Source organism: Nycticebus coucang, chromosome 4, assembly GCF_027406575.1.
Source record: "Nycticebus coucang isolate mNycCou1 chromosome 4, mNycCou1.pri, whole genome shotgun sequence".
Taxonomy (NCBI): Eukaryota; Metazoa; Chordata; class Mammalia; order Primates; family Lorisidae; genus Nycticebus; species Nycticebus coucang.
The window spans coordinates 86,754,653-86,779,850 of NC_069783.1; the positions used below are offsets into that span (position 1 = coordinate 86,754,653).

A 25,198-nucleotide genomic window follows, 5' to 3' on the forward strand; every position below is an offset into this window, starting at 1 on the left:
GTAATTGTCAGTAACTATTAAAGGTCCTTGAAAATATTCTGAAAGAAATCTAAAAGCTACTAAGATCAAGCAATAACCTTGACAACAAAAGAACACTTCTAAGAATTAAAACTTCATGATCGCTAAAATTCCTTTCAGCTTTTTTGGAGAAATTTACAATAAATTTAATCATTATCAACAGCCTTTTTAATTATATACTACACAAGGCATTAACTTGTAAAGTAACTTGAATGCATACCCTTTAAAGGGTCAGTGGTTAGGGCGCTGGCTACATATACTGGGGCTGGCAGGATGGAACCAGGCCAGGGCCTGCTAAACAACAATGACAACTACAACAACAACAAAAATAGCCAGGCATTGTAACGGGTGCCTGTAGTCCCAGCTACTTGGGATGCTGAGGCAGGAGAATTGCTTAAGCTCAAGAGTTTGAGGTTGCTGTAAGCTGTGATGCTTCAGCATTCTAACAAGAGCAACATAGTAAGACTCTGTCTCAAGAAAAAAAAAAAAAGCTGGGTGTTGTGGCGGGCACCTGTAGTCCCAGCTACTCAGGAGGCTGAAGCAAGAGGATCAAATAAGCCCAAAAGTTTGAAGTTACTGTGAGCTATGATGCCACAGCACTCTACTGAGGGCAATAAAAGGAGACTCCAGCGCAACAAAAAAATTAATTAATTTTAAAAAATAAAGTATTATAGAAGACCAAAAATCTGAAAATTAAGGAATTGTAATATACTGAACTTACAAACGGTATTTAAAGAAAAATAATTATTTTCCAACTTTTTTTTCCTTGGCCTTTTTTTAAGGCAGAGCCTTAACTTCGCCACCCTCAGTAGGGTGCCATGGAGTCACAGCTCACAGCAACCTCAAACTCCAGGGATCAAGCCATCCTCTTGCCTCAGCCTCCCAGGTGCCTGCTACAAAATCTGGCTATTTTTTAAGAGATGGAGGGTCACTCTGGCTCAAGCTGGTCTCAGAACCCATGAGTTCAGGCAATCCACCCACCTCCACCTCCCAAGTACTGGGACTAGAGGCACGAGCTACCACGTGTGGCCCTACTTTTTCTATTTTTAGTAGAAATGGGGTCTGAGACCCTTGCTCAGGCTGATCTCTAACTCCTGAATTCAAGCAATCCACTCCCCTCAGCCTCCCAAAGTGCTAGGATTATAGTTGTGAGTCATGACACCCACCTAAGAAAAGTGATATTTAAATGTAGGAAAGTATTTTATCTATATGAACTGAGAGAATGGACTTTAACACTTTACTTTAAATCTTTACTTTCCTCTGACTACCTATCGCCCACACTACCTTTTAAGAACATGCATTTGCTTTCCTTTTCACAGAGAAAATGAGGCTGGAAGGCTTGAGTTCAATCTCTTGCCTAGTGTATCTGATCAACCATCACTTTTTTCTCCCCAAGGCTAATCTCTCCACTTATACTTATCTCTGCTTCCTTCTCAACTATTTTCTCTGTGCTGTATTTTCAATGCTTCCCCTGCTTTGAGTGAAGTCCTTACTGCCTACTATCTCATATGAAAAGTCTTAATATGTGAAGGTAGACTAAATATTAGAAGATATATATACAAAATCTTATTAATTTGGATGCATATAAAAATAGTATAGTAGGTAAGAAAGTGGTGTTTTTTTTTAGAAATACACACTGCAGTATTTCTAGGCAAAATGTTATGAAAACTAATTTTCTTTAATATACTTCAACAAAAACAAAACTCTTCTTGACCTTGAAATTCCCTCTAGTTTTGTATCCTATTCCATACTCAAAGGCAAACCTCCTTAAAATAGCCTGTATTAGTCTATGTTTACTTCCTCTATAAAACCCCCTATTTCCTAATATACAGAAATTAAATGTTTCCCACTAAAACATCAAATACTTCAAATACTGTATTATATTACCAATAAGGACAAAATATAAAATGACAAAATATTTTTGTGTTCTCTTTAACGTCACTAATATCCTCTACTATGACTAACGTGGCCTTAACACATACCTCTATATTATTTTTATACATATTAATAACTGATTATATTAAACAGAAACTTTAAGCAAAACATCAAATATTTTCAAGACTTTTTGCAACATTCTTCTTTGAATATAAAAATATAGACTCCAAACCTTGTATTAGTAATCGCTTCTGTCCACAAATGGTCAATACACAGTTCAGGAACAATGGGCTCCGTTTCTGGTGCAAGGAAGGAGCCATTAGAATTACTATTTGGAGAATGAGAAATACTGTGTCTCTTTGGAGACTGACTATGGCTTGAAAAGTTGAACCTCTGCGCCCCTGAAAAGGAATGCACTCCTAAGGCAGGAGAATGAGCCCGACTGCAAAATACACAGAGAGAGAGAATGCACAGCAATTAGCTTCTTGTCAAAATTCTACAAAAGAACATTCATGCCCTCAATGAATCCCCAACAATAAAAAAAGAACATTCATGGCATAATCTTCATCAGAAATAAAAATTTTTCAAAAGAGTAGTTATTTAAATGGTTCATATCAATGTACTTTAATATTCTTTTTTTTTACTTTTTTTATTAAGTCTTTTGTACATAGATCATAAATACATTTATGCCAATTTCAGTGTGTTAATTATTTGTACAAATTGGAGTGCTTACATCATACTAATCAGCATAGCTTTCACCTCATTTACCCAATTATACCATTAGGACATTTGTGTTCTACACATGATAGAACCAACCTGTACTTGCAACGTGCTCCATAGTGGTGGTCCCCCTACAATCCCCTATTATCCCTCCCACCCACTTTACTATATTCTAATGATTTAGAATTCTTATTAGAATTAATTATTGAAACTAAAAATTAGTTCATTTTCCTCCTTAGAAAATGCATTGTTTGTATTATGCAAAAGGCCTAAGCTGACATGGTAGCCCCTGCCTCCATGTCTTATAGTCCCAACTCAGAAGACTGAGACAGGAAGATCTCCTGAGCTCAGGCATTTCAGACCAGCCTTGGCAACATAGAGAGATCTCCTCTCCAAAAGCTCTAATGCTCCTGTACAGTCAAACAACATATCAACAAAACTATGTCTCTATAGCACCAGACATACATGTATCAATCAACAAAAACAGATATATGTACGTATTTATACCTAGTAATATAAATACATAGGTAGATATATACAGAGAAAGAGCAATTGACAAGAAAAAAGAAAAACTAATATAATTTAAGGCAAAAAAAAAATACTACCCAAGTACTTGGGAATTAATAATCATCAAACTGCTACCACACAGTTGTAGCAATGAGGCAACCAATCTTACGACAAACAGAAGCAGCTCCTAAATACAACTCTTCAAAGAAAATGACATAGTAGACTTGAAAACAGCACAACTAAGATAATAGCTATGGTCCCTAAAAATTACCCAAAGCTATCTAAAGAAATTCTAAATCCTTCAAAACTAAGAGAAAGCTTATAACAAGGTATTTTTTGTTTGGGATATATTCTTGAAAATAAGGATACCCTTGTACCTTAAAGCTGCCATGTTGGAAATGGAAGGTGAGCGGGAGTGGAGACTAGGTGATGAAGCTGAGCGACTCTGGCTGTGAATGGAGGAATAATTCTGGAAAGGTGAAGTCACAGGAGAATCTCCCTTGGAGAGGCTTCTGAGATGTGCTGTGAGGGAGCTGCTAGTGGCCATGTTCTGTGGGGTCGCCCCCTGTTCAGAGAACTTTAGAACAGCATTCTCTTCCTTAAGACAAAACAAACAGAAGGGGAATAAAAGACAATAATTGGAATAAAAGGGCAATTTCTTTATGAGAATATAAAGTATATATCAGTTATTAAAGATATAGTAGTTCTTATTGTTTTCAAGAAGTTCAATCTATTTCACAAATGATTATTCTAAAAACACAGGAAGGTGTTCAGCATTTAACTACCCTTTCGTGTCAAGGAGCAAGGAGAAGTGAACTGCTTTTATCCTTACCGCCGACTTGACTCTCTGGAGAGTCCACACAGAATGCACATTTTGAACAGCGTCATAAGTCATTACAATGGAGGGGTCAATGCTGAGGAAAACAATTTTCATTGCAGGGTCTACAACATATTGCACCCGCGATGAGCCAAAAGGACCTGAAAAATAAAACACAATCAAGTATAGAGCAATGAGTTTTACAAGTCTGCTCTGATATTTATGAACCAAGTTCTTAAAATTCCTAAAGACAAAACAAGCAAAAAAAAAGAGAGAAAAAAACAAGCCAATCAAAGCACCAAATTCATCAATATATTAGTATTACATAATTAACTCTGTACTTTTAATAAATTTACTTTGAGCATCAACTTCCATATGAAGCATTAAATATGAAAGCATTACAAGTTTCAATTTCAAATACATGCAACTAAACATTAAAGGTTGGTGCTGACTCACCATTACATTCATCATTCACAGGAAAAAGTCTATGACATCTTCAGCAACCAATTTATGTATAAACTGCGATCAACTACTCTGTCAAGTCTGACTTCCTCACTAGTTCTTTCCTTCTGTATGAAATCTGTCCTCTATAATAACTATTCAAACAGTACTGAACCATATACAGTACTGAAACTCACCATGAAAAAACTTAACCTTGCATGTGTAACCAGTTAAATAGTTACACATGCAAGGTTAAGTATTTTCGTGGTGAGTTTAGCTGTTACTTCCCAACGTACCACGCATGGACTGGTTTCTGTATCCTTTTTTGATGCTTCCTAGCTGTTAGTCTCTCAGTTAAAATATTGAAAAATTTATGAAAAAATTATTTTATGGAAATTAAGAAATATTTTATAAAAAATAAATAAAAATCACTCATAATGCCATTATCTCATAATATGCACTATCAATATGCTAGGTTGCTTTTCTTCCTATCTTTTTCTATACGTACAGGAAAACTTTACAGGTTTTTATGAAATTAGAATCATTCTACGTTTATAATTTTCTGTCCTTCCTAACATGAATAAGCAATTCCAGAGGTCATTAAATATTATTCAAAGACATGATAAAAAAAAAAGTATGCTCAATAATGGCTGCATACCACTTAGTCGCAGGCTATCTAACATGTTTATTTAGGTTGCCTTCAATTGCTACCAAAATAATATAAAACTGTCAACAAAGTTCTTCTGTAAAATATCAAATTATAAATAGTTCAGGCTCACAATCCACTTACAGACTCGGTCACATAATCTTTATAATTTTCTACAAGTCTGGTAAAAACTGTCAAGCATGGTAGCTCATGCCTGTAATCCTAGCACTCTGGGAAGCAGAGGGAGAGTGGATCGTGGGAGGTCAGGAGTTAGAGACCTGCCTGAACAAGAGCAAGACCTCATCTCTAAAAATAGCCGGGCATTGTGGCAGGTGCCTATTGTCCCAGCTACTTGGGAGGCTGAGGCAAGAGAATTGCTTAAGCCAGCGATTCTCAACCTGTGGGTCACAACCCCTTTTAAACAATGAAAATACACTGCGGCATTAGGAAGGTTGAGAACCATGACTTAAGCCCACGAGTTTGAACTTGCTGTGATACCATGGCATTCCATCCAGGGTGACAAAGTGAGATTCTGTCTAAAAACAAATAAATAAATAACAGTAACAATGTCGGGTGGTGCCTGGGGCTCAAAGGAGTAGGGCGCCAGCCCCATACGCCAGAGGTGGCGGGTTCAAACCCAGCCCCAGCCAAAAACTGCAAAAAAAAAACAGTTAACAATGTCAAAGAATATAAATATTTTCTCAGGCTGGGCGCAGTGGTTCATGCCTGTAATCCCAGCAATCCGAGAGGACAAGGTGGGTGGATTGCCTGAGCTCACAGGTTTGAGATCAGCCTGAGCCAGATCAAGTCCTCATCTCTAAAAACAGCCAGGTGTTGTGGGGTGCACCTATACTCCCAGCTACTCCAGAGGCTAAGGCAAGAGAATCACTTAAGCCCAGAGTTTGAAGTTGCTGTGAGCTATGAAGCCACAGCACTCTACCAAGGTCAACAAAGTAAGAATCTGTCAAAAAAAAAAAATTAAATTAAATAAATAAATACATATTTTTTTCAGCCTTCAAGTCCTCATTGTTTATCCTACATTTGGCTGAACTTAAAAATTTGAAGATAAGGGCGGCACCTGTGGCTCAGTGAATAGGGCGCGGGCCCCATATGCCGAGGGTGGCGGGTTCAAACCTAGCCCTGGCCAAACTGCAACAACAACGAAAAAATAGCCGGGCGTTGTGGCAGGCGCCTATAGTCCCAGCTGCTCGGGAGGCTGTGGCAAGAGAATCATGTAAAGCCAAGAGTTAGAGGTTGCTGTGAGCCGTGTGACGCCAGGGCACTCTACCCAAGGGCGGTACAGTGAGACTCTGTCTCTACAAAAAAAAAAAAAAAAAAATTGAAGATAAGCATCTAAACTATTTATAGGAAATATTAAAAATTCTTTTAGAAAAATAAGATATTGATATATGACTTGGTCAGGAATAGTGATATATTTATTAAATTACCTGTAGATGATGCCATTCCTTATTAAGTAAACAAATAGTATTAGTGCGACCTAAAGTTTTTTCTTTGAAGAAAAATATGTAGCGCCTTATGCCTACGCTGTGTAAATTTTAATATTTCACTTCCCCTGCTTTGCTAAGTAACTGTTGCATAGTTAATACTGCGGTATTAGGAACAAATTCTTGCTTTAGTACAAACTATTTTTATAATAAAAACTCAATACTTGTATTATTTTTACAAAACAAGTCAGTTTTCAAAGAAGCTTTTTATCCTCACATCAAAAAAAGAAACCTTATATAAAAGCATATAAAAATACACTTACTTCCAGATTTACAAACAAGTGGGGTTATTTCATCTAGTGGATGCAGCATGCTGAACATAGTGGGTAAAGGTTCTCTAGTAATAAACAAATAAATAATCAATCACCAATACAAGATGACTATGCTTGTCAAATCTGCACTCGCCTTGCAAAATTGTTACATACCCATCATCTCAAAATGTAACTTTCTAAGCGTTTCACATACTGTTTTTCACAGTATCATCTATTTCAATCCTGGAAATCTCCCACAGTAATTTTACACACATATATATATAAAAAGGGAAATCAATATAGCCATGGGGAGTATCTGCAAACAGCAGTCATCACACTACAGAACCAAAGGACCACAGGGGATAAGGCAGTCTTTTTTATTTACCTCTCTTAGCAGCAGCATGTCTATGGCAACTAAGAAAGAAATTTTGTCTCCTATACACGCTTATAAGCGACTATACTTAAAAAAAAAAGAAAGAAAGAAAGAAAGAAAGAAAGAAAGAAAGAAAGAAAGAAAGAAAGAAAGAAAGAAAGAAAGAAAGAAAGAAAGAAAGAAAGAAAAACTACTACAAACAAATGAGAAATCTACATTTTTTTAAGGAGTGACTTTTGGAGTCCAAAGGCAACTTTACTTGACAGTAATAAAAGACCTATTAACATTGAGTTGCCAAGAGATGAGACTACCTATCCTATAAATAAAAATAAAATTATTATTAATATGATAACACCTATGAGTTGGACAGACGTTGGGTTTGCACACCCTGCACCTGGAATTTGTGGCTTTCCTACACAAAACCATTTGTGGAAAGTAGCAGCAGCCCTAAAACCTATGAAAGGTTGGACTGGTGGATTGTTTTATTATCAAACCACCACACCCCATACTTATGGTATGGAATTTACTGTCCATGATGAAAGATACATTCAAGCTTGTGTTCAATTACCCTTTGTGTGGCTTAAGGGCAACATAAAAAACAGGGAATGAAAAAACAGGAGAATTGTTTTGTCCTGTGTCAACTATTTACTTGTATTAATAGTTCTCTAAGTTTTGATCCTCAAAAGTAACAGCTATATTTGTTGAGAGCCAGAACAGGTGTGTGGATGCCAGTAAATTTAACAGGCCGCGGCAAGAATCTCCTGCCCTGACAGTCCTTCAACTTCTGGCTGATCAAGTCTTGAAAAGAACCAAGAGATTTATTGGACTTTCGATTGCTGCCATTCTAGGAATTATTGCAGTGACAGCTTCTGCTGCCACCTCTGGGGTGGCTTTAACTTAAGGAATCAGAACACATAATTTTGTGGCTGACTGGCATAAGAACTCTGAACAATTAATGGATGGCTCAAAAATAAATTGACACTGAATTATATAATGAAATTGCTGATTTAGAACAAGCTGTGGTTATGTTTGGGGATAAGTTAGTTAGCTTAAAGAAACAAATGAAGTTAAAATGTGATTGGAATGTAACTACTTTTTGTATAACTCCTGTTAAATATAATGAGAGTAAATTTCCTTGGGAGAATGTTAAAAAGCATTTGTTAAACCATGATAATTTGACTAAGGAAATTGTAAATTTACAACATGAGGTATATTCCACTTTTGAAAATAAGTTACAAAAAATAGATGAAGATCAGATTTTACAAGGCATAGCTGATGGCCTTGAACAAATGAATCCTATTCCAAAAATACAAGAACTTATAGGAAGTTCAGTAGGCTCATTAGCATTATTTTTAATGATTGGATTCATTTTATATTTAATTTGTAAGAAAATGAAGCATGCCCAAAGAGAAAATGAACATTATGCACAAGTGTTTGTTTTAATGATGACAGATATGAATAATATTCGTCAAAAAACAGAAAGGGGAAACGTGGGATAATATTTAGAAATAAACATATCCTACATCAAGCACACAAAGTGAACTCAGTGTGAGTTTAAAATGGCTTGCTTTTTTTCCCAGAGGCTTTCCCTGGGACACACATGGAGTTGGCTTGCCTGGAGTTAAAAATTCCACAAGCCCAATATCTGAAGCTCCCTGTGAAGCCTGAGATCAAAGGGCATGCTGCCCTTCCTCAGAGATCCTCACAGAAACGGGCCAGAGGGTTGACGTTGCCCTGACGAAAAGACACAGTCCTTACTTCATACTGAGTAAACTGAATGAACGCTTGAAGATATTCTTCCATTAACTCTGTTCCCCTGTGGCTACTTTCTTCTTTGTGATCTTTATTTAGATAACTGCCCAGAGATTAGTCAGTGTCTAGAAGAAGATGTTTACTGCAAAAGAGATTGTGTTGGTATGGTAACAGGACATTTCCTTTCAAGTTAATTTCAGATAGGTAAAATGAGATAATGGTGAAACTAACAGATAATAAGATTAAGTGTGTACGTGACTAGAAAGGTATAAAATCAAAACCCTGAATAAAGAATTTTTCTACACGCCATCCCATATCGTGTAGTCTGTTTTCTTGACTTAATAATTACAGGAACGAGTTTATACCCACAGCAAAGCTGCTGTTCGTTCGCGTCTCTGGTCACACTTTTTTTAAAAGAGAAATAAAATAGGCTTTCTGTCAAAACAGAAAGAGTTAAAACTATAAGCAATATTTTTTAAACTTAACAAGCATCTACCTCTTTACCACACTACACATATGGCAGGTATTGTGTGCTCCTGCCCTTCAGTGTGCTCACATTTCATAGGGAGACAAGATTAAAGACACTAAGAATCAACTGATAACATCTACTATTTATTGTACACCTAATACATGTAAGACCCTATGTCAAAGTTCATTTGAGCTAATGTCTATTTGAGCAAGACCCCATCTCTACTAAAAATAGAAAAACTAGCCAGGCATTGTGGTGGGTGCTTGTAGTCCCACCTACTCAAGAGGCTGAGGTAGGAGGATCACTTGAGCCCAGGAATTTGAAGTTGCTGTGAGCTATGACACCAGAGGCCTCTACCCAGGTTGATAGAGTGAGACTTTGTCTCAAAAAAAAAAAAAAGGCCCATATTTTAGAGCATTTGGAATTTTCAGATTAAGGATACTCAACCTATACTGAGACAATAGAAAATGGCTGGCTTGGCACCTGTAGCACACTGGTTATGGTACCAGCCACATACACCAAGGCTGGCGGGTTCGAACCCAGCTCACGCCAGCTAAAACAACAATTAACAACTGCAACAAAAAATAACCGAGTGTTGTGGCGGGCGTCTATAATCCCAGCTGCTTGGGAGGCTAAGGCAAGAGAATCACTTAAGCCCAAGATTGGAGGTTGCTGTGAGCTGTGACACCATGGCATTCTACCCAGGGTGACATAGGGACACTCTGTCTCAAAAAAAAATTCTGTCGGCACAAAAATTACCAAAAAAGCCCATGTTAGTAATATTCTGAACTGAACAAAACGAATACCTGGGCGGACCTGGAGGTACCTCATGTGAAGAACTGCTTCGTTCAAACAACAATCCATACTTAGTGGGCCAAACATTTGCAACCTATCAGGTGAAAGAATGAGAAAGACAGAAGAGTATCATCCTTTATAAAATGTTTTTAGGAAACACTTCAAAACATTATGTTTTCTTCCAATTTAATAAGACCTTTACAAAGTAAAGTGGTCATTAAGTACAATATTTTTAAAAAGTCTGATAAGCAACTCTAAAATAAAATGAAGTCTAAGGAAGAAGAGTTATTCCATGTGAAATTCCTACCAGGGGCTAGTATCAGTAACAAAATGACAAATACAATAAAATGTTAACAATAATAGCAGGCACTAAAAAGACAAGAAACAATAGGAAAAAGACCAGTATTGTTCACATGCCCTATTTAACATAACCAAAGTTTCTTTAAATTGGTTTTAAAAAAACCTCTCAGAAAATACTCCATAATTCCCTTCATTAAATAACTTACTTTTTACAGGAAAGATAGAAAATTGGTAAACCAATAAAACCACAACAAAATGTAGTTATTTTATTTGAGTAAAAATAACATTTTTGATTATTATAATACAGAAAAGACGTAAGACATACCTCTGAAATGAATTAATTCAAAATGTTCTCTAACAAAATCCACACAAAAAAACTGAAACATTCTAGTTTACCTGAAATGGTAAGGAAGCTATGTAATCCTTTCCTTCTATACTATGCATGTTAATACATGAGCTCTGCAATATACATATGCATTTTTCTAATTCGTGGCTTTCTGAAAAGAAAAGGTACAATAAGATTTATGGAGTTTTTCCCCTTAATAGTTCCATCCTGAAAGCACAAATTCTTTAATTCACAAAAAGAAGATGCTTAGGCTAACCCATTGTGATAAGGGGCTATTTATATTGAATGAAAGAAAAAATAAGACAAACATTTAGAATCACCAAAAGACAAATAAAATTTCAAAAAGAAACTTACTGTAGGTCTTTTCAGACTTATCCTGTGATATAATGAAGTCACACCACAATGCCTAAAATCAAAACAAAATGCTTAAGAAAATTGTATCAAAACAAAATGCTTAAGAAAATTGTATCTAAATAATAATCTATTAACTAATAGCATCTAAATAATAATAATGACATCTACATAATAACTTTTCCTCCTCCTCAGTTTAACACACACACGATAGGAACAAAATGAAATATGAAAAAATAAAATAAGATTAATGATAAATTGTATAAGGAAAGATAAATATTTGCAATTAAACTTTATAAAAAGATTCATAAAAATTTTAAATTTTAAATAAATTTTATTTAAAAATATATATAAAATTTTAAAATTTACTAGATGTAAGTCTTGCAGCAAAAATCCAAATAACAGCTGAACCTGCATTAAACCCCATATCCTATACACAAAGTTAAAGATTATAGGAGTTTAAAATCTCCAGATTTATCAATTGATCTTATCATTCCTAGACTCAATTTAGAAAAATATTTAAAAAAACTAACATTTCCGTTTCTTAAAGCCTATCATGCAAAATATAAACTAGGAAAAGCTATCCAACTGTAACTGATCACTTATTGAAATTACTTAGCAGCACTGTTATGTATTTTGTTAACTGTGGTAAATATACAACATAAAACTTGCCATTTTAATCATTTTTAAGTCAATGTCTGAGGTTTGTATAATTTGAGATGTCACAATGTCATACAACCTCAACACCATCAATTTCCAGGACTTCCCTGTCCTGATTGAACTCCCATTTCCAAATCCCCTTAACTCTGGTAACCTCTATTCTACTTCCCTATGAATCTGCCTGTGCTAGGTACCTCACTGTATTGTAACTGGAACTGTACAATGTGTATCCTTTTATGTCGGGTTTATTTCACTTAACAATGATTTCAAGCATGTATCAGACCCTTTTAAAGCTGAATAGTATTCCTGTGTTTGCGTATACCACATTTTGTTTATTCAGACACATAGGTTGTTTCTACCTTCTGACTATGGTGAATAGTGCTGCTACAAATACTGAAGTATCCATGAGTCCCTCATTTTAGTGTCTACACCTAGAAATGGAATTGCTAGACATATGGTAATTCAATGTATAACTTTCTCAAGAACTGTCAACTGTTTTCCATAGCAGCTTTTTTACATTCACACCAGCAATGCACAAGATTTCCAATTTCTGGACATTCTCACCAACACCAATTATTTTTGTTTGTTTTTTTAATAATAGCCAACTTAATGAAGTGGTAACTCATTGTGGTTGTAATTTAAATTTGTCTAATGATTAGTGAAATTGAGCATCTATTCATGCACTTATTGGCCATTTGTATTCTTCTTTAGGGAACTATGTATTTAAATCCTTTCACCTATTTTTTTAATTGGGCTGTTCGGAGTTTTGTGGTTCCTCTTAGGTTGTAGGAATGTTCAATGGTTTAGAAAATGAAAATTCATGAAGAAAAACAAGTATCAGAGCTGCGCTCCAATTTGAAATGTCCAAAATCTACCCTAAACCTTTTAGTCTCAACTTCCTTTTATGAAACTCATAGTCTCAAAGTCTCTAAAACTAAGTATTGTAACATTTCCTTTATCCCCCATATCCAAGAGATTACTGATTTCTTTCCTATCTCACTCAGCTTTCTCACCTCTGCTTCTCTTTCTTCAAGGAACCAACCTCTCTCACCACAAATAGTTTCCCAGACCACAGCCTCACCAGTCACACCATACTGTATATTACCAATAAAATAATATCTTCTCAACCTGATGATTTTCCCACTTTAAAATCCTTGATAGGCTCCTTCTGCATATAATTTAAAATTCGAAGTCCTTGGTTTATACACACAGGCCTGCCATCTGGATACTTCCAACACCCACTTACATCTCTCCACACCTACACTTTGTGTATAGCCATTCTGAACTTAGAAAAAGTCATGTCTTCTATAATCCTTTTTTTTTTTGAGAGTCTCACTCTGTCGCGCTGGTTAGAGTGTTACGGAATCAAGATAGCTCACAACTGCCTCAAAACTCTTGGGCTCATGTGATCCTCTTGCCTCAGCCTCCCAAGCATCTGGGACTACAGGCACCTACAATGCCCAGCTAGTATTTTCTATTTTTAGTAGACACAGGGTCTCACTCTTGCTCAGGCTGGTCTCCAACTCGTGAGCTCAAGCAATCCTTCCACCTCAGCCTCCTGGAATGCTGGGATTACAGGCATAATTCACCCTGCCTAGGTTCCATAATTCTTTCAGTGATTCCCTCTACCTAAAATGCCCTTCTTTCAACAATTTCCAATTCAAACAGCATCTTCTTTGAAGCTCCCTTCCTTTGGAGCTCAGTCCTATAAGCTCTCACCATACCATGGATACAGTTATTATTAATGTAAAGCACTTAGAGTACATCATTTTAGTTTATCTGTTCTTTCCTAAGACTCCTTCAATGGCAAAAATTGCACATTCATCTTTGCAGTCCCAGCACCCAACACAATGTCTAAAACTGAATTAGACTCAATGCTTGCAGGATGCATAAAAGAATGAACAGAATCTGAGTCACACACACCTGGTACTATTTCTTAACCAAAATGTAAAATTATCTTTCTCCATATTAGCAAGAAGACTAAGTTACAATATATTTTCCAAGCCCAAAGGACTGCAATTCAAAATCTTATGATTACAATTACAAGTGATCTGAAAAGAGACAATATATCTAACTATACATGCATTGACTACAGACAAATTAAGACAAAAACATAGAAGCAAAAAACTATTTAGCCAGGCATGGTGGCTCACACCTATGATCCTAGCACTTGGGAGGCCAACATGAATGGATTGCCTGAGCTCACAGGTTCGAGACTAGCCTGAGCCAGAGTGAGACCACATCTCTAAAAATAGCTAGACATTGTAGCAGGCGCTTGTAGTCCCAGGTACTCGGGAGGCTGAGACAAGAGAATTGCTTGAGGGTGGCGCCTTGTGGCTCAAGGAGTAGGGCGCCGGTCCCATATGCTGGAGGTGGTGGGTTCAAACCCAGCCCCGGCCAAAAACCACAAAAAAAAAAAAAGAGAATTGCTTGAGCCCAAGAGTTTGAAGTTGCTGTGAGCTATGTACCAAGACACTCTACAGAGGGTGATAAAGAAAGACTGTCTCAAAGGAAAAAACTATTTGGATATCGGCTACATCTCATATAGCTTAGGTACTAGATATGAAAATCCAGTTTTCAGATCTAGTACCTAAGCTATATGAGAAAAAAATGATCATCAAAAAGATCACTACCTTGTTTCCCCGAAAATAAGACAGTGTCTTATTTTAAGGTGTGCTCCCAAAGATGCGCTAGGTTTTATTTTCAGGGGGCGTCTTATCTTTCCTGTAAGTAGGTCTTATTTTCGGAGGATGTCTTATTTTCGGGAAAACAGGGTAGCTGCGGCGCCTGTGGCTCAAGGAGTAGGGCGCTGGCCCCTGGCCAAAAGGGTGGTGGGTTCAAGCCCAGCACTGGCCAAAACTGCAAAAAAAAATAAAATCACTAGCTTTGGCTCAATGTGCATAGCTCAATTGTTAGGGCATGGGCCACATATACCGAGGCAGGCCCAGGCCTGCTAAACAACAATAAAATAGTGGCTCAGCGCCAGTAGCACAGTAGTTATGGCGCCAACCACATAATCAAGGTTGGCAGGTTCGAACCCAGCCCAGGCCAGCTAAACAATGACAACTGCAACAAAAAATAACCGGGCATTGTGGTGGGCGCCTATATTCCAGCTACTTGGGAGGTTGAGGCAAGACAATTGCTTAAGCCCAAGAGTTGCAGGTTGCTGTGAGCTGTGACACTATAGCACTCCACCAAGGGCAACATAGTGAGACTGTATCAAAAAAAAAAAAAAAAAAAAAGATCCCTAGCTTTACCACTCCTGGACTGAAATATATGCACATACAGCCTCAAATTTTGGAACAGTAATTCAGTTTATCCTTTCTAATAAACAGTAAGAGTAAAATACTCATTAGGAAATAGTTAATGGGGCAGTACCCATATCTCAGGGGGTAGGGCGCTGGCCACATACACTAGGGCTGGCAGGTTCAAACCCGCCCAGGCCAGCTAAAACAACGACAAATGTAACCACCAAAAAAATAGCCAGACATTGTGGTGGGTGCCTGTAGTCTGAGCTACTTGGGAGGCTGAGACAAGAGAATTGCTTAAGCCCATGAGCTGTGATGCTACAGCACTCTACTCAGGACGACAGCTTGAGATTGCTGTCTTAAGAAAAAAAGGCAATAGTTAATGGGATACGAAGAAAGAAACAGTGCAATGGTAGAAGGATTTCAATATTTACAAATGTAGAAATTAACATCAAAGTTTCCAAAACCTCTTGTCAAATCTTACTCAACTACTATAAATGTATTCATTTCTCCCCACCTTCTCATTCTAAAAAATTTCAGTAAGAACAGCTAAAGTAATACAGTGAAACATGTTTCACCTAAACCCAACAATCACTAACATTTTGCCATATTTGTTTATGAGTATGCAAATGGTATGCATGGGATGTTTGGAAGGGGGGTGCTGGAAATTTCAAAGTAAGTTGCATATATTCATGACACTTCATACCTAAATACTTTATCACCCATTTTGTAAAAATAAAGATGTTCTAATATAAAACCACAAAATCATCATCTTTCCTGAAGAAAAAGAAAGTAATTTTCTAACATCACCTAATATCCAATCCATTTTCAACTTTCCCAAATTTCCTAAAAAAAAAAAAATCTTTAGCTAATTTTCTAAAATCAGGATTCAAAGTTAACAAGTTTCTCAGCCTTGAATCTTAATACTTAAAAATAAAAAAATAAAAATAAAAAAACAAAGTTAACAAGTTTCAAAAAATATTGCATTTAAAATAATAATAAGTAAAAAATATGTATAGTGTTATACTTGGTGTTCTAGTTTCTTTTAATCTGGAACAGTATTCACCTTTTTTTTGGTGGGCGGCACCTGTTGCTCAGTGGGTAGGGCGCCAGCCACATACATCAAGGCTGGCAGGTTCGAACCTGGCCCAGGCCAGCTAAAACAACAATGACAACTGCAACAAAAAAATAGCCAGGCGTTGTGGCAGGCACCTGTAGTCCCAGCTACTTGAGAGGCTCAGTCAAGAGAGTCGCTTAAGCCCAAGAGTTTGAGGTTGTTGTGAGCTGTCACAACACGGCACTCTACCAAAGGCAACGTAGTAAGATTCTGTCTCAAAAAAAAAAAAGTCTTCACCTTTTTTTCTCTGTGACTGACTTTTGAAAAGAGACCACAGAAAGTAGACTACAAACTTGTTATTATGGAAAATTTCAAATATATACAAAGTAAACAGAATATGAATGAAGCCCCCCTAGCCAGCTTTAGTAATTATCAACTTTGCACCATTCTTATCTCATCTCTACCTCCAACTCTTCATCTCACAGTATTTAAAATTTGATCATCTAGTTCCTATATTTCCTATAAAGTGAAAGTTCGCTCTAAATGTTCAGGTTAAATAAATCTGGGAAGAAAACTTAATAGATGACATCATCAACTTCACTCTGTGTTATAGCTGGAAGCACATAATACTCCTTCCCCCTGTTAATTATGCTAAACTCAATCACTTCACAGATAACTCCAAAGGAGACGTATATTTGTTCCTTCACATTTAGCTAGTAATCCACCTAGTAATATACTTTCACCCAACTAGTGTAAAATCCATTTACAAGCTTTGCCTGAATTATTATGCTGGAGACTATAAAATGATGATTTTCTAATTTTATCATTCCTTTTACATTTCTTTTTTTTTTTTTTTTGTAGAGACAGAGTCTCACTTTATGGCCCTCGGTAGAGTGCTGTGGCCCCACACAGCTCACAGCAACCTCCAACTCCTGGGCTTAAGCGATTCTCCTGCCTCAGCCTCCCGAGTAGCTGGGACCAGGCGCCCGCCACAACACCCGGCCATCTTTGGTTGCAGTTTGGCCGGGGCCGGGTTCGAACCCGCCACCCTGGGTACATGGGGCCGGCGCCCCACCGACTGAGCCACAGGCACCACCCCCTTTTACATTTCTTAACTAGCATTCTTCTGTGAGTTTTCCGTCATCAAATCATCAAATAAAGCTGAATTGCATGTCTTCCTGAAAAGATAAAGTAAATGCTTAATTCCTTCCCTTGCATTATCTATTTTCAGAAGAGAGATGTAATGACCAACTGCAATGGTAGGAAATTAGGGTTTTAATCCTTTCTGAGTATCATTATGAACCCAATGATTTTTATTTATGCAACACTTTGCAATCAATAATCATGTATGTGCTAAAATATTTTTGTACCCTTAATGCTGTCTAAGATTTTCTTGGCAATGTGTTGAATTACCCAAGGAAAAAGAATTTAAAGAATATTGTTAAAGTGACAAAGGATAATATAGCAAAAGTAATAACACAAAATAAAGTGAAGTTTTATTCTTCTTCTTTTATTCTTCACTACATATTACATGGTAAACCTAGATGCTGGGATCTTGGTGCTGTTATCATTTCTGTTAAATTTGAAAACAAAAGCTTTTTATAAAAAATGCATTACGTAATCGATCAAATGCTAAATTCAAATCAACTCACCTGTTGAACAGCACTGTCAACCGTAAATGCTTTATAAACTGCCAATGCCTGGCTTTTACTTCCTTTGCTCCAGATCACCATATTTCCAGCAACATAGAGTTCCTCATCATAGTCCACTTCTTGTCCAAGTTCACTTACTCCTTTCCTTAGCTGCCAGCTTTCCTTTAAAAATTTAATATGTAAAACATGTTTAAGCATTCTTTTTTCTTTTTCAGTAGTGTAGAGCAAGATTTATTTGTAGTGGCAGAAGATTCAATCCAAGCCCAACTCCTAGAATGTTTCATGCATTGATGAATAGAGTACGTGGATAGGTGCATTACATATTACAGGATTTCATGAACAAGCATTTATTCAAGAAGTCTCCAAGTGAAAATTTTTATATTATACCATTATATTATTCTGCCAATAATATAAAAAAAATTACACTTTGTAAGTCCAGAAATGAAACCATGTCTTTGGGAGACTAAAAAGACATATTAAGTATACGGGAGGGTGAGTGAAGAGAGGTCAACAAAATGCATATGGGACTCACTAGGAGAATTTATACACAATGCAGAATACTCTGCTTTGTGACTATATATACATTCATAGTCCTTTCTTTGTCCTACCCTTTAAATGCAAAGAGAGGCGGCAGCGCCGGTAGCTCAGTGGATAGGGCACCAGACACATACACCAGGGGTAGTGGGATAGAACCCAGCCGCAGCCTGCTAAAAACAAAAAAATAGCCAGGTATTGTGGCAGGCACCTGTAGTCCCAGCTACTTGGAAGGCTAAGGCAAGATAATCTCGTAAGCCCAAGAGTTGAGGCTGCTGTGAGCTGTGACACCATCGCACTCTACTGAGGGCAACAAAATGAGACTCTGTCTCAATAAAAAAATAAAAAATAATGGAAAGAGAGGTTTCAATTTCTAACTATGCAGACTTTCCCTCCCTCAGATTTTGGTATTCCAAAGAGATATGAAAATGAAATAAAGTGGACAGGAATGACTTTCTAACACACAAATCTCCTTCCCCTACTTAAAAACTACTGCTGTACCTATTTATATGGCACGTCTCCTATAGAAATATGTCTTTTGTAACAGGGACCAATTGCAATCTCCACCATTTAACTCATTAGCTAACATGAAATCCAGTCCCCCGTACTATGTAAAGAGAAAGAGTTTTAAAATGAACCATAATCATAGTAGTGAACTTGACTCTCATTATAAAACCACGAGTTATATAGTATGTCTAAATAAAAATTACAGTAAAGTCACCATTCTAGCATTGATTGAAGTTACCAAACCTTAACCTCTACCCTAGAAGCATCATACTCATTTCTCAGTTGTATCTGGATACTATAAATTACAAATAGATCACATCACTCTGTATTTCAAAAATAAAATGGGAAACTCAATAGAACCTTCTGTTTCTCATGAATTGTAACCTCCTGAAGGGATCCCACCAACCCAGCAGCACCATCAGAAGACCATAATTCAGAGGCTGGCTGAAGCTGGCGAAGCTGAAGATTCAAAGCATTCGGGTGGTGCCTGCAGTGGTCTCGACCGAAAGGAACAAATTCCTGCAAATCCCTGGCTGCAATCATCGTTGCCCTTTCTTCATAGAAGTTCGACATGGGTTCCAAATATCAACATTATTTCTGTATGAATTCAAACACATTCTGTCAGCTTCTAGACCCAAAACCAAAACAAAAATACCATAGACATTAACATAAGTCATTAATACTTACGTAAGTCATTAATCCTTTAAGGTACATAAGCAATCATAATATCGAAGGGCATTCCGGGTTTGATTCTATCAAGCAACTGTAGTTATTATCACATTTTAGTCGAAGGCTAATAGACGGTGCCACTGTAGGAAACCACTGAGTTCAGACAAATACTCATACTCTCCCACACCTAGCCCATTTTTCTTACTATTCTTCATTAATTTTCCATACTTTACATGTGAAGTATTTAGACAAGTTGTACTTTGTCCCATAACTACATAGCTTCTCAACTTTTTTTTCCAGTTTTTGTCAGGGCTGGGTTTGAACCCGCCACCTCCGTCATGTGGGGCCGGCGCCCTACTCCTTTGAGCCACAGACGCCTCTCAGCTTCTCAACTTTTTTTTTTGTACGAAAGGTTTTTATTGACGAGGGAGGGATGCTGCAGAGCAGCACCAAGGAGAAGAGAAAAGAGAGAGCGAGGAAAGGGGGCTCAGCTTCTCAACTTTTAAAGTCATTTCTATTCAGATGCTGAACCTCATTGGAAAAGCATGTCTCAGGGATCACTAGCATAAAAGAATAAAGCAAACCCACTTATTTCTCTAATTCATCAGAAGTTGAACTACCGCTTTCAGTTAACCAACCCACAAAATACCTAATAAATTATTAAATGTCATAAGCAAGGTCAGGCATGGCAGTTCACATTTGTAATGCTAGCACTTTTGAGAGGCCAAGGCCAAGGATTACTTGAACTTAGGAGATTGAGACCAGCCTGAGCAAGAAAGAAACCCCATCGCTATTAGAAACATTAGCTGGGTATTGTGGCTGGCACCTGTAGTCCCATGTACTCAAGAATCTAAGGGAAGAAGATTGCTTAAGCCCAAGAGTTTGAGAACTGTGATGTGAACTGTGAACTGTGATGCCACAGCACTCTACCCAGGGCAACAGAATGAAACTCTCTCGGGGGGGGAAAATGGCCAGGCACCTTGGCTCAGACCTGTGTTCCTAGCACTCTGGGAGGTGGAGGGAGGTGGATTGCCTTAGCTCAGGAGTTTGAGACCAACCTGAGCAAAAGCCAGACCCCATCTCTAAAAAAAAAAAAAAAAAAATAGCCAGGCATTGTGGTTGGCACCTGTAGTCCCAAGTACTTGGGAGGCTGATGCAAGAGGATCACTTGAGCCCAAGAGTCTGAGGTTGCTGTGAATTATGATATTAGGAAGTGACATAAAGTGTCGTGGCATCACAACTCACAGCAACCTCAAACTCTTGGGTTTAAGTGATTTTCTTGCCTCATCCTCCCAAGTAACTGGGACTACAGGCACCTGCCACAACACCAGCTATTTTTGTTGTTGTTGCAGTTGTCATTGTTGTTTTAGCTGGCCTGGGTGGGTTCAAACCAACCACCTCGGTGTATGTGGCCGGCGCCCTACCCACTGAGCACAATCGCCGCCCATAAGCAGTTTTGACATCCCAATCCCACCTAAATATATACTAAGATCAGTTTCAATTAGTGCTCCAAACCCAGGGAACCATACATGAATAACTCTAGCAATGGAATAGTCATGCCTACAGCAGACTTAAGAGATCTAGCTTTTAATTAATACAATCTATTACAGTACAGTTTACTGCTACAAACACATGGATGACCTGTGGGTGATAACATGCTGCTGCACCTCCAAAACATTTCTATGCACAGTAAGTAACAGTAAATATAGTAAAATTCTGACACTGTATAATGTAGTATATAATGTAAGTGCCAGTTCTATCTATGAGACAACATGTACAATAAAAATAGGTTTGTAGCATCACATTTCATCAAACACAAACATCTCAAATCAAAACAAACATTTGCGCATTAATGTACACAGCTATGATTTAATAAAAAAAATTTGATGTCAGCTATAGACAATCTTTAGAGTGAAACGGCACTCATGATTAAAAAGGTTCAATTAAATTTGACTTACACTTCTCATCTGAGGTCTTTTTGGCATCAGTTTTTTTTGCTACACAAATACCTCAAAGTCTATGTAGTTCCTATACACTCCTTTAGACTCACAAATTTTGCAGTGAAGTAAACAACATTCTTGAGTTTATCATAAAGTCACAAAATACCAGGTTATTTTTTTGCATGCCTTCTAGAAATAAACCAATATTGAGAATACTTGAACTTGGGTGTACCTAAAAAAATACCTTTACAAAACTTACAAAAAAGACAACAAAATTCACCTGGTCTCCCTATAGACTACCCAAAAGAATAACAAATATTAAAGAATTTGCGACTTTATCTAACTTTAGTTGTGCAATTTTGTAAGGTTATTTTGTCATAACTCTAAAAGAAAAATACCAAGTGACACATCTGTAATCCTAGCACCATGGGAGGCCGAACAGGTGGACTGCTTCAGCTCACCAGTTCAAGACCAGCCTGAGCCAGAGCAAAACCCATCTCTAAAAATAGCCCTGCGTTGTGGTGGGCCCCTATAGTCCAGCTATTGGGGAGGCCGAGGCAAGAGAATCTCTTAAGTCCAAGAGTTTGAGGTTGCTGTGAGCTGTGACGCTACAGCACTCTGAGGGCGACAAAGAGAGATTCTGTCTCGAAAATTGAAAAAAAGGAACTATTTTCACAGTATAATTATTTTTTGCACTGATTACAGCATATTTAATATTTTACAGTGCCCAAAACTTTTATGAATGTTTTTGTTAGAGGCAACACTGAGAGCTACACATAAAAGCACTGTATTAAATTGATGCCATATATCAACATACCAGCATTAACTGCTAGAAACAAAACCTACTCTGCAAAAACATGGAGACCCCAAATGCCTTCAGAAGAAACCTTGAGACCAGCCTCCACAAAACGGCAAAGGGTGGGCGGTGCCTGTGGCTCAGTGGGTTGGGCGCCGGCCTGCCGCACCCTCGGCACCATGCCGCAGCGAGGTGGCGCTGTCCGCGTTGTAAAACGACGGAAAGGAGGTCTGTGCTCCCCGGAGCGAAGCCCCCAGCACCCCCAGTGTGCACAGCAACAGAAATGTTGCCTAGCATGCTGTTTTTGTCGCAAAAACTCAAGGGGTATGGCTTCTTGTGAAAGAATACTTACTTGTTATGCTGAATGTCTGTTTGTCCTGATAAGTAAGCAATAAGTCTTGTCAGAATGAACACAATAATAGCTGATTCAGAAACAGCACAAGAAGTATGACTGTGCCAGACTCAGTGGCTCCAAGTAAGCCTGCACAACAGCACGTTCCCACCATGAATGTCAGTGGACTAAGACAATGCAGGCACAGCAAACAAAACGTTTAAACAAGATGTTCCAACACGACATGCACTATCACCACCTGCAGTAAAACTTTACTTAGAAAAACATCTTGCTTCACTAATTTTCATATGTAATACAAATCAATAGAGTAGTTTGATGTTTAACAAACAATCAATTATGAATCAAAGTATAGTTACTAATAAGAGTAAAAATATATAGAAAATATATATAGAAGTAGTCAAGCATTATACATAAAAGAATATGTCCAACTGTTTTAAAAATAAGATCATAAGAAACTGAAAAGAGTTACAAGACTGAGAGGAGTTGCAAGCCTTGACATTCCTAAGATAAGAGGGAGTAACCAAGTGTTACTGATAAACCACCCTCCGGAGAGCGAAAACCTTGAAAACATGTAATGCATGATAAACCGCATATGCAGACACAAAGATAATTTGCAAACATAAACAAAGTAAAGATTGCATTGTTTGAACCTTGGAAACAAAATGTATAAATACCAACCTCTAAACTCAGTAAAGTGCAGCTGCATACTTCACCCAGTGCTGTGTGTCAGACTGTCATTCCTGCGCCGACCTCTCAACCTTCCTCGTTCCTTCTCCCTGCTTTCCCTCGGACTGGAGCCCACCGACAGGGCGGTCCGTGGCACCGGCCCCTCGAGGGTGGCGGGTTCGAACCTGGCCCCGGTCTAACTGCAACAAAAAATGGCCGGGCATTGTGGCAGGTCCCTGTAGTCCCAGCTACTCAGGAGGCTGAGGCACAATAATAGCCTAAGCCCAGGAGATGGAGGTTGCTGTGAGCTGTGACGCCACAGCCTCTACCGCGCGCAAAAGTGAGACTCTGTCTCTTAAAAAAAAAAAAAAAGGCAAAGCTTATTCAGCCTCTTTAAGGAAGGTGAAAACAACAGACTAAGAGATTGGGGCTCAGAAAACCTCAGAAGATCTGAGGGGCCAATCTAGAAGCTGACGCCGCACAAGGGATGCCGCCTTTGGCTCAGAATAAAGAACCGCAAGAAGAGGCACGCCCAACCCGCAGGCCGGGATCCCCTTCAGTCCCGGAACAAGGCTTATTAGCAGCCCCCGGATTCCCAGACCTCAGGGTCACCGAGTGAGTCGGGTGCGAGGAAGGGTCAGAGGACGCGCGACACACCAACACGGACGCTGCGAACCCGGGCCCGCACCTGTGTAATTCGGGACGCGTCAGGCGCGGCGAGCCCCGGCTGCTCCCCGGAGGCGTAGGGGCCGAGGAGGCCCAGAGCAGCGGCGGGGTCGGTCACAGTGACTCCTTGGCCGCGGCAGCTTCTCATCCCCTCTCCCTCCCCTATTCCAGAGGAAGAATAGGCGGCAGCAGTGGGCACGACTACTAATGGCAGGCAGGTGTGCGACACGCTCAAATGGAAGCGTCCATCTTGGCTTTTCCCGTCCTGCCTCGCGTCCGGGCGGAACATCGCGAGAGGCGCGCGGAGGGCTACAGGTCCTAGCGCCTGCGCAGTTGCGGGAAGATGGCGCTGACCACAGGTTGGACCGTGTTCCGACCTTCTTTCCTAATGGGGTGATCCACCAACCCGCTTGGACCCTGAACTGCCTCCAACTGTGAGATTCTTCTGGTTAGTTTCGCTTCTGCCTCTTGGCCCCACGCGGGGCGGTACTGCCTCCAGGCTAGGGGCTAGAGAGCGGGTGGCTTCTGATTTTCTCTGTGCGCCAATGCACTATGATCTTTTGGGGTCCAGACCCTTTGAAAAGTTGATGAACGGTCTGAAAGACCTCACAGAAACGTCGCTTTCAATTTCCAAGTCTGGCCGCGGTGGCTCAGGCCTGTGGTAATTCTGGCACTCTAGAGGCCAAAAAGGGTGGATCACTTCAGCTCAACAGTTCCAGACTTACCTAAGCAAGTGCAAGACCCGCGTCTCTACTAAAAATAGAAAAAAAAAAAACTAGCTGGGCCTCCCAGGCGCCTATAGTCCCGGCTACTGTGGAGGCTGAGGCAAGGGGATTGCTTGAGCCCAGGAGTTTGAGGTTTCAGTGAGCTATGACTTCATGGCATTCCACCCAGAGCTACAGAGTTAGATTCCATTTCAGAAAAAGAAAAGAAAAAATTTTGAAGATTCACAAATACTGCCCCAACAGATTCACAGACCCAGGTTAAGAACTCCAGTGTTACACCTCTCTCCCTGTCTGTGGGTGCAGCTGTACAATACCACACTTAGGCAAACTAGAACACCATCTCGAGCTGTAGTTTCCCATTACCTAGTATTTATCTTGAGTTAGAAACTACTGGCAGGCCTCCTGTTGCTTAAAAAATAAAGTTCCATTTCTTTACCCAGGAATTAAGTTGGCTTCAACTTTTTCACTAACATAGTCTACTAGGATTCTCCATACACATTTTACACCTAGTGGTCTTGTTCAGTCTTGTCTCTTGGAATGTCATCTTTTAGGGTACCCCT

General features: G+C 38.7%; 1 protein-coding gene across 1 annotated transcript in view; it reads right to left on the reverse strand.

Moving 5' to 3' along the window:
- Positions 1-24,168, reverse strand: part of LOC128584509 (anaphase-promoting complex subunit 1-like) — an 80,305-nt gene extending 56,137 nt beyond the window's left edge. Inside the window, 10 exon segments of the mRNA XM_053589443.1 lie at positions 2,126-2,335; positions 3,498-3,718; positions 3,953-4,098; positions 6,793-6,866; positions 10,181-10,263; positions 10,866-10,966; positions 11,170-11,221; positions 17,784-17,945; positions 19,185-19,421; positions 23,936-24,168. Coding sequence (XP_053445418.1) covers positions 2,126-2,335; positions 3,498-3,718; positions 3,953-4,098; positions 6,793-6,866; positions 10,181-10,263; positions 10,866-10,966; positions 11,170-11,221; positions 17,784-17,945; positions 19,185-19,397 — 1,262 coding nt within the window. The 5' untranslated portion in view covers positions 19,398-19,421; positions 23,936-24,168.
- Positions 24,169-25,198: the final 1,030 nt, after the last annotated feature.